Raw genomic sequence first — 14039 nt, forward strand, 5'->3', positions numbered from 1 at the left:
TGGGTGGCTCAAGTTGGTTAAGCGTCTGACTTCGGCACAGGTCATGATCTCACAGTTTGTGAGTTTGAGTCCCGCATCAGGCTCTGGCTGCTGGTGCAGAGTCTGTTTGGGATTCTCTGTTTCCCTCTCTCCCTCTCCCCTTCCTTGTGTGCATTCTCTCTTTCTCCTTCTCAAAAATAAACAACAACAAAAAAGCTTTTAAAACAATATTTTGCTATCAAACTCACCACCCCAAAAACAATCCAGTGAAGAAATGGGCAAAAGACATGAATAGACACATCTCCAAAGAGGACATCCAGATGGCCAACCGACACATGAAAAAATGCTCAATATCACTCATCATCTGGGAAATACAAATCAAAACCACAATGAGATACCACCTCATACCTGTTAAAATGGCTAACATCAACAACTCAGGCAACAACAGATGTTGGTGAGGATGTGGAGAAAGAGGATCTCTTTTGCACTGCTGGTGGGAATGCAAACTGGTGCAGGCATTCTGGAAAACAGTATGGAAGTTCCTCAAAAAATTAAAAATAGAACAACCCTACGACCCAGCAATTGCACTACTAGGCATTTATCCACAGGATACAGGTGTGTTGTTTCGAAGGGACACATGCACCCCAATGTTTATAGCAGCACTATCAACAATAGCCAATGTATGGAAAGAGCCCAAATGTCCATCTTGGATGAATGAATAAAGAAGATGTGGTATATATATACAATGGAGTATTACTCGGCAATCAAAAAGAATGAAATCTTGCCATTTGCAACTACGTGAATGGAACTAGAGGGTATTAGGCTAAGTGAAATTAATCAGTCAGAGAAAGACAAATATCATATGACTTCACTCATATGAGAAATTTAATATACAAAACAGATGAACATAAGGGAAGGGAAGTAAAAATAATATAAAAACAGGGAGGGGGACAAAACAGAAGAGACTCATAAATATGGAAAACAAACAGAGGTTTGCTGGGGGGGTTGTGGGAGGTGGGATGGGCTAAATGGGTAAGTGGCTTAAGGAATCTACTACTGAAATCACTGTTGTACTATATGCTAACTAAATTGGATGTAAATTAAAAAATAAAATAAAATAAAACAATATTCCATACAAACAACTACAAATTTTCTTTCTTCTTTCTTCTTTTTTTTTTTTTTTCTGCAAACTTTCCTTATCAGTTCATTCAGTCCCATACAACTAATTCTTGTTCTGCTGGATCTTGAGTAAGCAGTCTCATGAAGTTGTCTGCTTATTGACTAAATGGAGTTCTGGAAATCTTGGGTCAGTCCACAGGCTTGGTGTGAAAGTTGACTAAGTGGTGTTAACTCAAAAGCCTGTTCTTAAGAATCTATGCTTTAAAGTGTCAACAGGGGCACCTGGATGACTCAGTCGGTTAAATGTCTGACTCTTAATCCCACTTCAGGCCTTGATCAAGGTTTTGAGTTCAAGCCCTGTGTTGGGCTTAACACGGGGGATGAAGCCTACTTGAAATAAACAAACAAACAAACAAACAAACAAATAAATAAATAGTCAATAGCTTTAAGTATCTGGTACAAATCCTTTTTCATGAGGCTCTGACACTGTCCTTTATTAAAGGCACAATTTCAGTCTGTAGTTTATAACAGAGCCTCCAAGCAAGCAATAGAGTAAAATAAAAACTATCTGTAGGTGACAGAGCTTCAGAATGCCTATAGTTAGTTGATAGCTGATAATTTTCAAATGTGAAACCTTACGAAGTTTCATACTAAGAATAATGCAACTCACAAGGACATTTGGTTGTTTCTGTGGCATGTAAATCAGATAATAAAGCCATTTCAAAAAAAATTTTAGACAATATGTCTTTAACGATAATTAAGTCTATTTTAAAGAAGTCAGTGAATGTTTCTTATGCTGATTGATAAAAATGGATAACATAATTTTTATTGCAAATGCAACCCATCATGTTGGTGAGCTGGCATCTTTCCTAGTAGAGGTGTAGAATGTTAAGTGTGATTTGGGGGAGCTCTTTCTGTAGACTTTGTTGGTTCTGGAAGTTCCTGTTGCACCAGAATAGGGTGGTTGTGGTCTGTTTTATTGGTCATATATTATTAACAAAACTCCCCCAACATTAGAGAAACTGCCAAAACCACTCAGTTAGAAAGAATAAGACATAGTACTGTAACTCCCCCAGAGGATCATCTACCAAATGAAACCAGGGATACGCAGGGACTGAACAAGACAAGCCCAAACCAGGGCAACTGCAGCAATTCGAGGGGATGAAAAGATTATAAGAATGAAAGATCTGGCAGAAGTTAGAGGGGTTGATTTCTGTAGACAGTGAGCAGCTTTATGTGAGTTCATTTTACAAATGTGAATTGTAATTTTTAATAAGAATTTGATAACAATTTTAATACAATTTTTAATAAGTGTAATAACTGATTTTTAATCACGGAAAATGTCCATCTTATATTAGATGGATGTTTATAAGATTGTTTTGGGCATCAATGGTAGCCAGTTATTCTCTAGTTCCATGAGGAAAGGACCTCAACTGGAACAGACCATCAGGGGCGAGACAGATGGTATGAGAGAAGGAACAACAGGTGGGAGCCTGTAGATCAGAGTCCTGCTCCTGTTCTGGTACCTGCTACCTACATGGCCTTACGTGAGTCACTTAACATCTTAAGGCCTCAATGTTATTATAAAACAGGAGAAATAATTCTAGCTCTTCTTACTTGTTGGGGAAGTTGTAAGGGTCATATATGGTCATTTAGGTGAAAATGAACCAAAATGAAAAGACCTTGATTTAGATCCCTAGAAAGCCTAAAAAAAAACACCTTTGTATGAGCTGGAAGAAAAGCCAGTTCTTCCGGGTGAAGTCGGCTCTGTGCCCATTTGTACGGTGTGTTGAGCAGAGCTCAGTTAAGGTTCAGTCTCTACTTACCTCCGTGGCTGGCCACCCTTGAGTAGAGCAGAACCTTCAGAACTGTTTCTGTAAGAAAAATTACATTACATGATATCGTAAGGAAGTGTTTACTCTCAAGATGTTTGCCGCATATCCTTAATAGTCTAGAGCTCTTTGTGTTTGGTGGGTCAGGCTAAACTGATGGAGCACACTGGAGTCCTAACAGATGCCAGAATTTAAACACTGGGTCATCTCAAATAACATGTCCATCTCTGAAAAATGCCTCCCCACCCCACTGTCCCCACTCTGGACTTTTGTATATCTGCTGGGCAAGTGCATGACCAAAACCTGGGGATAAAAGCCAATGGCTTATTTGGGATCCACAGCAGAGTCGAATTCCTTATTAGTGAAATGTTGTTCCCTTTCCCTTTTGTGTCTCATTTTAAGAAACTCCTCATAGCTGGAGAGCATCCAGCCCAGAGCTGAGCGACACTATCCATCCAGTCACCTGTCACTGGGCAGTAGCAGCTGCAACCACAGAATGAAGAAAAAGCTCCCAAGTGCACAGTGTAGCAAGATCCCTGACCATTACTAATTCTTGTGTAAACCAGTGGTTCTCAACCATGCCTCCAGATCCAAACTTTTATAGAAAATATGTTGCATGTCCCTTTCACTCTCCTGAAGTGTGATTCACAGATACAATAACACATGTTTCTGTATAAACCCAGGCAATTCGTCTTCAGTCTGAGCACTCAAACATCACTGCTCCAACAAATCTTGCCTTTTGCTCCTGCACTATTGGTTTTCCTCTCTGCTTAGTCTTTATTATCAATAAACAAGCTGTTGTTTTTCTTTTCTTAAAAACAAAACAAAGTAGAAAACCAAACTTCTCTTGATACTTATGCTCATTCAGTCTCATACTTTAGGTACCTGGTCATAAGCTGATGTCTCCCAAATGTGTATCTCCACATCAGACTCGCCTGCTAATACAGGCTCCTATATTCACTATACTTAACTACCATCTGACATCGCAACTTGTAATTAAAAAAGAGAGAGAGAGAAAGACAGCACATGAGTGGGGGAGGGGCAGAGAGAGAGAGGGAGAGAGAGAATCCCAAACAGGCTTCACACTGTCAGCACAGAGCCTGATGTGGGGCCCGATCCCATGAACTGCAAGATCATGACCTGAGCTAAAATCAAGAGCTGGGGGCTCAATAGACTGAGCCAGCCAGGCACTCCTCAACTTGTAATTTTTATGGACATGTTGAACTTAACATCAACACAGGGCTGAGTGGGGTGGGAGAAGACCACAAGGATATACACCAACTGTAAATAACCGTCTAGATGGGGGTCTGGTGTGTGCATGTGTGTGTTTCTCTATACTATTATGTAAAACATCTATAATGAGCCTTAACACTTAAAATAAGTTTTTATTCTGAAAAAAAATTGATTTACAGGGAGCTGCAAAGATAGTACAGGTCTAATGTACCTTTCACCTGTCTCCTCTGGTGATTACATCTTACACATTAGCATGATGTGTAAAATTGACATTAGCATAATGTGTCATTTTATTTTATGTGTAGATTCATGCAATCACCACTGCAATCAAGATACAAAACTATTTCATCACCACAAAGGTCTCCCTGTGGGGGCGCCTGGCTGGCTCATTCAGTACAGCATGCAACTCTTGATCTCAGGGTTGTGAGTTTGAGCCCCACACTCATAGGCATAGACAGTAGTTAAAAAAAAAAAACTTACAAAAAGATCTCCCTTGTGGTACCTCTGTATAGTCACATCTGTGTCCTTATCCCCACCATTCTAAATCCCTGACGAACACTACCATGTTCTCCATATTATATGATCTCATCTAAATGGAGTCATACGGTACATGACCATGTGATATGTTTTTTTTTTTTTTTTTGCTCAGCGTAATGCCTTTGAAATTCATCCAGGTTATTGTATCAGCAGATCGTCCCTCTTTATTGCTGAGTGGTATTCCATGGTACACATGTACTACAGTTTGTTTAGCCCTTCACTTGGTGGAGGATATTTGGGCTGCTTCCAGGTTTTGGCTGATGCAAATGAAACTGCTGTTAATATTTGTGTACAGGTTTTTGTGTGGACATATGTTTTCATTTCTCTGGGATAAACACCCCAGAGTGTGATTACCAAGTTGTATTATAATATATAGTTAGTATTTTAAGAACCTTCCAAACTGTTTTCCAGGGTAATTGTACCATTTATATTCCCATCAGCAATGTATGACAGATCCAGTTTTTCTGGATCTCTCCAGGCTTTTGCAGTCTCGCTATTTTTTCACTATAGCAATTCTGATAGATGTGTAGCGATATCTTCCTCATTGCAGGTCACTGGAGTTCTTTCTCTGCAGTCTTGTGCCCCCTGGTATTCTGCCCCATGAACTCTAGTTGTCTGGGCCTCCTTGGACTCTCAATTCTATCGCCTCAACTCAGGGAGACTGACAGACTCTGCCTGGGTCCCCCCTCTGTACCACCTGGCCTAGAAACTCTCCCCAGGGGGGGAGGCTGGGGGAGTAAGCTCATCCCGTTTGGTGGCCCCTCTCTCAATGATCACTGTACTTCATTGTCTCTTGTCAATGCCTTGAAAATCTATCATTTCATATAATTCATTTTTTTTTTAGCAGTTTCAGGCAAAATCCAATCGCTGTTCCTCTATCCTCACTCCAAGTGGAAGTCCATATTTTAGATTGATTTACGAGAAATAGCACTTATACTTAGAATCTAAGTCTTAGATGGATTCATTGTCAATTTTCTTATCAGAGCATCTATTCTATCTGTATCTCTCTATATCTATCTACCTGCCTTTTATCTATCATCTATCTATCTATCTATCTATCTATCTATCTATCTATCATCTATCTATCTACCTATCTAATCTATGTACCTTCCTGCTTGCCAATCATTGGTCTATCATAAATTTTGCTTAGCTAGAAGTCAAAGTTCTAATATCAGAACTGCCAATACTTACCTGTAGCATCTGAGACATTAACTTCTTCAAGTCACTTTATTTGTTTTTTTTAAACATTTTATTTATTTATTTATTCATTTATTTATTTATTTATTTACTTATTTATTTATTGAGAGAGCACAAGCAGGGGAGGGGCAGAGAGAGAGGGAGACACAGAATCCAAAGCAGGCTCCAGGCTCCGAGCTGTCAGCACAGAGCCTGATGTGGGGCCCTAACCTATGAACCATGAGATCATGGCCTGAGCCGAAGTCGAATGCTCAATGAACTGAGCCACTCAGTCGCCCTTTGAGTCACTTTATTTGTAAAATGAAGTGTTGGTCTATATGAGCCATAATTCCTTCTCTGAGATTCTAGATGTTGTTTGCCTTCTCGGAGAAGCAGTGAGCACTGTTGTTAGCTGCAGCTCTAGGATGTATTATTTCTGATAGGAAAATGCATTGAGCAGGTAATGAGCATGTATTGATAATTGCTATGTAATAATAACTACAATAGCTAATATATTGATCCTTTTACATGCAGTGTCTTGTGTAATCTTGACAACATCTCTGTGGGGTAAAAGCTACTATTAGTCAAATTTAGAAGATGAGAAAGCTCAGGGCACCTTCTGGCTCAGTAGGTAGAGCCTGTGACTCTTGACCTCAGGGTTGTGAGCTAGAGTCCCACACTGGGGGTGGAGATTGCTTAAAAATAAAATTAAAAACAAATTCTTTAGAAGATGAGAAAACCATGGCCTACAAAGGGAAAAACAAAACCAAAACGCTGTCAGTCTAAAGGTTATACTTAGACCACAGACGTATGTCCTTTTTTTCTTTAATCGAGGCTTAATTTCAGACAATTCCTAATAGTAACCAAAACACCTGATTATAAAGAAGAAGGTGATGAGTGTGGTTGAATGTATTATCTTTGCAGACTCTAGACAGCTACTGGGTTCAGCAGAGGATTCCTTATGGCCTCTTCATGTTCCAAATAGACCTTACCAGAACAGATGGGCAGAATGGACACCAGAGAAGGATAGCACAGGCAACAAGAGGGTGAAATGTAATAAACACCTGGAGTGAAGTAGATGCTCAGTGTTGGTTAGTTGTTATTATACTTATTGTAAATGATCATCCTCATCACTGCAGAAGGTCAGCGAGGCATACCTTGCCAATCACAGAGGCAGTTCCCAGAGACAATTTGAAAACCCCTGCCTGAATGACAAAGCAAAAGATCCTCCTGAAGAGACTTGTTTGCATCCAGAGAAGGTTTGCATAGTGTTTTCACAATCTCCAGAGTGTTTTAAAAACTATTATCTCATGATGGCACTTTTAGCTAAGGAAGAGAAGAGAATCAACATTGTAACCCTCCGGGTTTTACTCACTCAGGCTGCAGGAACTGACAGAGGTAGTGCTGCTTTGGATACGGTCTTATCTAGGGCTAAATTGTCAGGTTCGCAAAATCTGTCTGTTCTTATGGGAATGTGGTTTTTGGCTGGGTTGCAAATAGGGAGCAAGGAGTGGAGGACAGGGATAGGCTTCATAAGTTAAGTTATGTGCAAATTATGACTGACACAAATATTCCAAGTGTTCAAATTAAGTCATGACACAATTCTATAATGTAAAAAGCAAAATAGCCATGTCGGTCCATATAAAGGCCAAAGGTCTTGATGTTCCAGAAATGACAGGAAAGGGTTAAAGAAAGTACATGCGGAGAATATTAAAAAATGACTTGATCTGAAATTCATGACAAAATAAGGCTGCTATAAACCTCAGGATAGTGGGTGTAACTTAGGAGTCGGACAATTGACCAAATGAAACTGATTTTCCTAAGCTGGAGACGTTTCCTGCCTTGGACGTCTGGGTCTGTCTCAGTGTCCAAATAACCTTACTTCAAAGTGTTTGTGGGAGCAGAGAGAATTGGGTGAGTGTGTTTATTCAGTGCTGGTGGGAGGAATGGAAGGAGGTTGGGCTTGGGAATTAAGTCTGGGTTTAAGAGCACATGGACCAGCAGGAGCTAACCATTTTTCTACAGACGAGCATCCAGGGCACTTTTCAGGAAGAAGGAAACCCTGGGAGGGAAGAACCTGGGGAACAGGAGAACGCAAAAATCTTTGAGGCTACTTAGGTGTGGAGGTAAGTCACAGTGGTGTTGAGTGCCCTAGGGAACAACATGGGAAGTTCTTTTACTTAAAAAAAATTTTTTTAAATATTGACATATTTTTTACTTTAAAGTTACAACAATATTACAAAGAACTCCTGAATGCTCTCTATTCAGATACATAATTTTAAAAGCTTCCCCCCTGGGGCACCTGGTTAGCTCAGTCAGTTAAGCATCAGATTCTTGATTTCTGTTCAGGTCATTATCTCACAGTTCATAAGTTCCAGCCGCAAGTCAGGCTCTGTGCTGACAGAATGGAGTCTGTTTGAGATTCTCTCTCTTCCTTTCTCTCTGCCCCTCCCTCACTCTCCCTATCTCTCTCTCAAAATAAATAAATAAACTTTAAAAATAAATAAAATAAACAAAAACTTGCCCCCTATATTAAAAAAAATCATTTTCTTTCTTTCTCTGTAAAGGCATGTATATACATACATATAACCTATATTTTGAACCATTTGAGGGTAAGTTGCAAACATTGTACCCCTTTATTCCTTAATATTTCAGGTTTCATTTTTTAAGAAGATATTCTTTTAAATAATCATAGTATACTATTTCAACTTCAGTATATCAAAGATTGATAGAACACTCCTATCTACTCCACAGACTATATTCTAATTTTATCAATTATCTCAATGCTCTTTACAGCAATTTTCTTTTCTAGTAGGGAAGGTCTCTCTCTCTCTTTAAGTTTATTTATTTGTTTTGAGAGACAGAGATAGTGTGAGTGGGGGAGGGGCAGACAAAGAGGGAGAGAGAGAATCCCAAGCAGGCTATGTGCTGCCAGTGCAGAGCCTGACATGGGGCTTAAACTCATGAAACCGCAAGGTCATGACCTGGGCCAAAACCAAGAGCCAGATGCTTAACCGATTGGGCCACCCAGGCGCCCCAGGAAGATCTCTCTTTGACTGGGGGATGAAATTGGCCTAGCAGGACAAAAATACATGTTCCTACTCTCAGCACTCATTGGGATCTTTATTAGTAGGGGAACCCCAGAAGATCAGTTGTTTGGTTGTTTTGGGGTTTTTTTGTTTGTTTCATTCTTACTCCATTTCCTCTCTGAGAGTACAAAACTAATCAGCAGGAAATATCCAAGTGCTAAAGAATATATATAAGAATATATATATAAGAATATTATATATAAAGAATATATATAAGAATATATATAAGAATATATATATTATATATATATATATATATATATATATATATATATATATATATATATATAGGGGCAGGAGGGGCAGAGAGAGAGAGGGAGACACAGAATCTGAAGCAGGCTCCAGGCTCTGAGCTGTCAGCACAGAGTCCGAGCCAGGGTTCAAACCCACAAGCCATGAGATCATGACCTGAGTTGAAGTTGGATGCTCAACCGACTGAGCCACCCAGTGCCCCAAGTGATCTTTAGTAGTAGAAGGTTTCTGGCATGACATCATGTGGTTTTAACAGGGTCCTGGGATGCGAAATTGGGCATAGCCTCCCTGCCAACACCCCACCTGTCCCTACCACACAGTCTAAGCTTAGTAGTAAGAATGGACCATGGTACTTCTTCTATTTCTTTTTATCTTTTGAGGGGAGGGGTGGGTAGAAAGGAGAGTAATAGATGCTTGAAGGAGCAAAAATTGACTTGGGGTAAAAATAGAGAGATCGTCTCCTATGACAATTCTAGTCCTTTACTGAGAATAAGGCTTTCTCTAGGAATTTCTCTCAAGGAAAGTGACACTGTACTTATTTGTCTTCTCAACCATTCTCTTGGGTTATTTGGGTTAATTTCTGTTTAAGAGTCACTGGATGTCAACTTTCCCCACTGACTCCCCATATGTGAACCAATTTTAGGGCTGCTTCTCCCCACCATCTTCCTGTTCTGCAGGATAAGCTGTGGCTTATCACACAGCAACAGGAATGTTGTGGGGAGTGACCAGAGAAATGAGAAAAGAACAAGCAAGAATCTCTCCCTTGAGGGGATTGGGTAGTGCGGAGAAAGGAGAGGAGACCCCAAAGACCAAGTTGTCAGGGTTTAGGGAGTCTGGGGTCCCCGATGGAGCCAAGTTTCATCTCAAAGCCAGTCCTTCTGTTTCCCTTCTCCCTCCAGGAAAGATGAAGCTGACTCTGGTACAGATCTTCTTTATGATGTTGCTGCTGTTACTGGGCCTGGGGGTGGGTCTGGGGTTGGGACTTCAGATGGCTGCCGCAGTCCTCGAGGATAGTGATGAGCCCCTGAGTGAGTTTTTGTCTAGCGATTCAGAGGACAAGACCAAAGCCACTAAAGGAGAGGGCATCCGAACTACAGAAACCATGCTGCTTAGCAACAAAGGAATAGTGCAACCTGGCTGGCCAGAAGAGACAATCCTTGGTGAAGACGAAGTTGGAGGGAACAAGATGCTCAGAGCTGAAGCTCCCTTGCAGAGCAACAAAGACTATCTCAGGTTTGACCTGATGGCCAGGGAATGCAATGCCCTGATGGCACACAAGGTGAAGGAACACAACCACACATGCATAGCCCAGTACACATTCATCCACGAAGATCTAGATACGGTCAGAGCTGTCTGTAATAATCCTGTTGTTGCCTGTGAACTCAAGGGAGGCAAATGCCACAAAAGCTCCCGTCCTTTTGATTTGACATTCTGCAAGTTGTCCAAACCAGGCCAAGTCACTCCTCACTGTAATTACCTCACTTTCATTTTTGAAAAGTTTATTATTATATCCTGTAATGACATGAAGGTCCAGGTGATGTCTGGACAATGAAGCAACTTCCCTTCTTCTTCCCCTTCCCCGTCTCCTCTTTCCCTTCTTTCCCACTTCTTTCTCATACCCTTTTCCTCCTGTTAGGTGTTCTGCAAAAAAGGTTCTGGGAAGAGAGGCTGACCTATTCCTTACCACTGTGCCCTGAAAACACAATTCTTCATTGTCCTAGGTTTCACCCACCCTGCATCTTTTTTTGCTGGGGTTACAGGTGGCAAAATAGGGTAATGATATATGGTCTCTTCAGGTCCTCCATCACTCCTGCCCTGGAAAGGGATCAGTGAAGAGATTCTCTAGTATCTGCTGTGATCCTTGCCACCAGTCTGTTCCCTGGTATGTTTGCCTTTGGATATGGACTACAGGAGCTCACTGTAGTCCCATGTCCTTCCCTGTGATCCATGAGCCTCTAGGACAATCACGTGAGCCCCTTGGGCTTTCCACACAGCACCCCTGCACTGCAGAAGCAAATCAGTGACTGTATCTAGGACTGCATCTGGTGAACCATGTGGATAAGGTTTTTTTTCTTGAGTTACCCAAAATAGAAGTTTCAGGTAAAGAATTGTGGACCTGTATACATGATTTAATTAGCCTTTAATTAATTTGAGTATACAATATATGACCCTATGAAGTCATAAGCATCTTTGTAGAAGCAACTATATTATAAGTTTCTCCTCTATTCTTCTTTGGCACATTTATTGATTATCTGCTTGTTGATTATCTGGGACCTTTTCAGGAGTTATAAAAATTGTATGAAACATAGAATCATTCAAGAGAAGCAACTTTTCTGACCCCTGTCAAACACTATGCAGTCAATAAAAACTGCTGAGTAGCCTGATTCACATTTCAGAGGGCTCAATGTGTTCTTTTCTCTTCCAGACAAGCAGGAAGGAAGCTATCCTTCTATGTGGACACTCTACTAGATGCTGTCACGTACTTGGTTTTACATAATCCCCATAAAGAGGGACAGTAGATAAGCTCCACTTTACAGATGAGAAGTAACAGGCACAGAGAGGCCAATTTCACCTTGACCAAGATCACCCCACTTATAAATGGTTGATCTATAATTCAAATGGGGTGTTCCTGCCCTTCCCTTCATTTGCTGCTTCCCGATTTGCAGCACCCTTCAGTTTGGTCTCCTGGACCCCAAAGGGTAACATTCAACTCACTAGAGGTTAGGGCCTGGATTCTGGATTCTTTGTCTTGTGATAAGTACATATGTACTATATACTATAGGAAAATGAGAGAGAGAGAGAGAGAGAGAGAGAGAGAGAGAGAGAGAGAGAGAGAGAGAGAATGTTCAGAAGAGAATCTCTAGGTTTTGAGTCCTTCTCTCAGGACATGAACACAGAGCCAGACTGTGACTTTAGAGGCCCAACATCCTGGATAATTATGGATTCTACCCAAAATACTTAAAAAAAAAAAAAAAAACAGAGAGAGATAGAGAGAGAGACCTAGGGCACCTGGGTGGCTCAGTTGGTTGAGCGTCCTACTCTTGATTTTTGCTTAGGTCATGTTCCCAGAGTCATGGGTTTGAGCCCCATGTCAGACTCTGCACTGAACATGGAGCCTGATTAGAATTCTCCCTCTCTCTCTCTTTCTCTACCTCTTTCCCTCTTCCCTGCTTGTGTACTCTCTCTCCATCTCAAGAAAGAAAGAGAGAAAGAAAAAAAGAAACCCAACTAAAACATAGTACATTTATATGAAAGTTCAACAAAGTTTGGATTTTTACCCAAATTACTACACAAATCCTTTTGAAAAAAATATAAATACATTTTTTTCAAAATCAATCTCCTTGCTCTCACTAATATTCTCTTTTTCTTTTTGGCCCCTATTTTGCTAGTGATCTTACTCTGCCTGTTGGGTAACATAGCACTGAACATAATAAGCTGCTGGAAGGGAGGGACTAAGGCCAAAAAAATCACTTTATGATCTGCAAGGCATTGAAACATCATCTTCAGAACACTCTGTACAAGTTTCTCTTAACCTTGGCTGTTCATTAGAATCTCCTTGTTAAAAATACAACGCATATAATCCCAATAAGTATAATTCCAGGGATATCGATCCAATTAGTCTGAGTTTGGGTCTGCACACCAAGTGGAATCCAAGCATTTTGAGGTTTCTGTTACAATTCCTCTTACAGCAGTTTTTCTGTGAATTGTTTTCAAAGACTGTTAATAGACATGTGAAAATGATTTGGGAGATGCTGGGTGAAATAGAGTTAAGTTTGTTTTATGCAGATCTCACAACCTTTACTATTAGCGTGGCTGTGAATCTCTAATAGGCAGAGTTCAGATCATATTCAGTATTGCTAAATTGATTTTACCATGAAATCCACCCTTCCCTTAATCATTTAATAACATCTTCTAGAACTTATGTTTCTAGTTGGGAAAAGTTGTCCTAGAATTTTCTAAGCCTTTCTCCTGGCTTTGTTCATTTAATATGGCTATCACTGGGCCTACCTTAAAGACTAACAACTAGATAAGATTATAAAGTAATCTGTGTTTAGACTATAAGTCAATCTCATGTGATATGCTGCTGTAGGAGAAAGGAGCCAGTTCTTGAGAATCATATAATCATGGCATGAAATTGAAGCTCTGCCACTTAAAAGCAGTTGTGATCATGGATAATAGTTCTTAGGTCTCAGAACTTCAGTCCCTTATTTGTAAAATGAGATAATAGTACCTACTTCATAGGGTAGCTATGAGAATTATATGAGGTTAAATGGCCCATAATAGGGTTCAGTAAGTGGCAGCTGCATTTGGTGGTGATGTTGCTGGGCTCGGTGCTCATTGAGCACCTAACCATTTCTTTAAAAAAATTTTTAATGTTTATTTTTGAGAGAGACAGAGGAGCATGAGCAGGGGGAGGGGCAGAGAGAGGGAGACACAGAATCCGAAGCAGGCTCCAAGCTGTTAGCCCAGAGTCCAACACAGGGCTCAAACTCAAGAACCGCAAGATCATGACCTGAGCCGAACGCTTGATCAACTGAGCCACCCAGGTGCCCCAAGCACCTAAGCATTTTGACAGGCTCCATCTGGAAGCAGTACTATAATACAAAATGCAATACCATTGGCATGTCTTACAATTTTGGGCATGTTGGCTACTATGTGGATATGTGGGATCCTGTAAAACTCCTCAAATTCCATCCCTTGGATATCCACAAAATTTATATACTTGGGGCTAGTGCAGTCCTTAGAACTCAGCAAACAGGGCCTCTGCCCTGGGCCCAACCCCTCAGAACTACCCTACACTTTTGGAGTGCCTTTCACATAG

At 40.6% G+C, this 14039-nt stretch overlaps 2 protein-coding genes across 2 annotated transcripts in view; one reads left to right on the forward strand and one right to left on the reverse strand.

Moving 5' to 3' along the window:
- Positions 1 to 453: 453 nt before the first annotated feature.
- RNASE9 (ribonuclease A family member 9 (inactive)) overlaps positions 454 to 14039 on the reverse strand; it is a 73423-nt gene continuing 59837 nt past the window's right edge. The window contains exons 4-5 of the transcript XR_006293042.1: positions 2925 to 2972; positions 454 to 499 (exon numbers count right to left, since the gene is read on the reverse strand). The gene's annotated coding sequence lies outside the window, so the exon portion shown is untranslated. The remainder of the gene's footprint in view (positions 500 to 2924; positions 2973 to 14039) is intronic.
- RNASE10 (ribonuclease A family member 10 (inactive)) lies at positions 10122 to 11612 on the forward strand. The gene has a single exon (XM_043554198.1). It carries the CDS (start codon positions 10122 to 10124, stop codon positions 10767 to 10769), a length of 648 nt encoding a protein of 215 aa, XP_043410133.1. The 3' UTR covers positions 10770 to 11612.

Source organism: Prionailurus bengalensis, chromosome B3 (assembly GCF_016509475.1).
Source record: "Prionailurus bengalensis isolate Pbe53 chromosome B3, Fcat_Pben_1.1_paternal_pri, whole genome shotgun sequence".
Taxonomy (NCBI): Eukaryota; Metazoa; Chordata; class Mammalia; order Carnivora; family Felidae; genus Prionailurus; species Prionailurus bengalensis.

Excerpts from the sequence above, each read along its gene's own strand:
- RNASE10 (XM_043554198.1), top strand. The coding sequence starts at position 10,122 with ATGAAGCTGACTCTGGTACAGATCTTCTTTATGATGTTGCTGCTGTTA.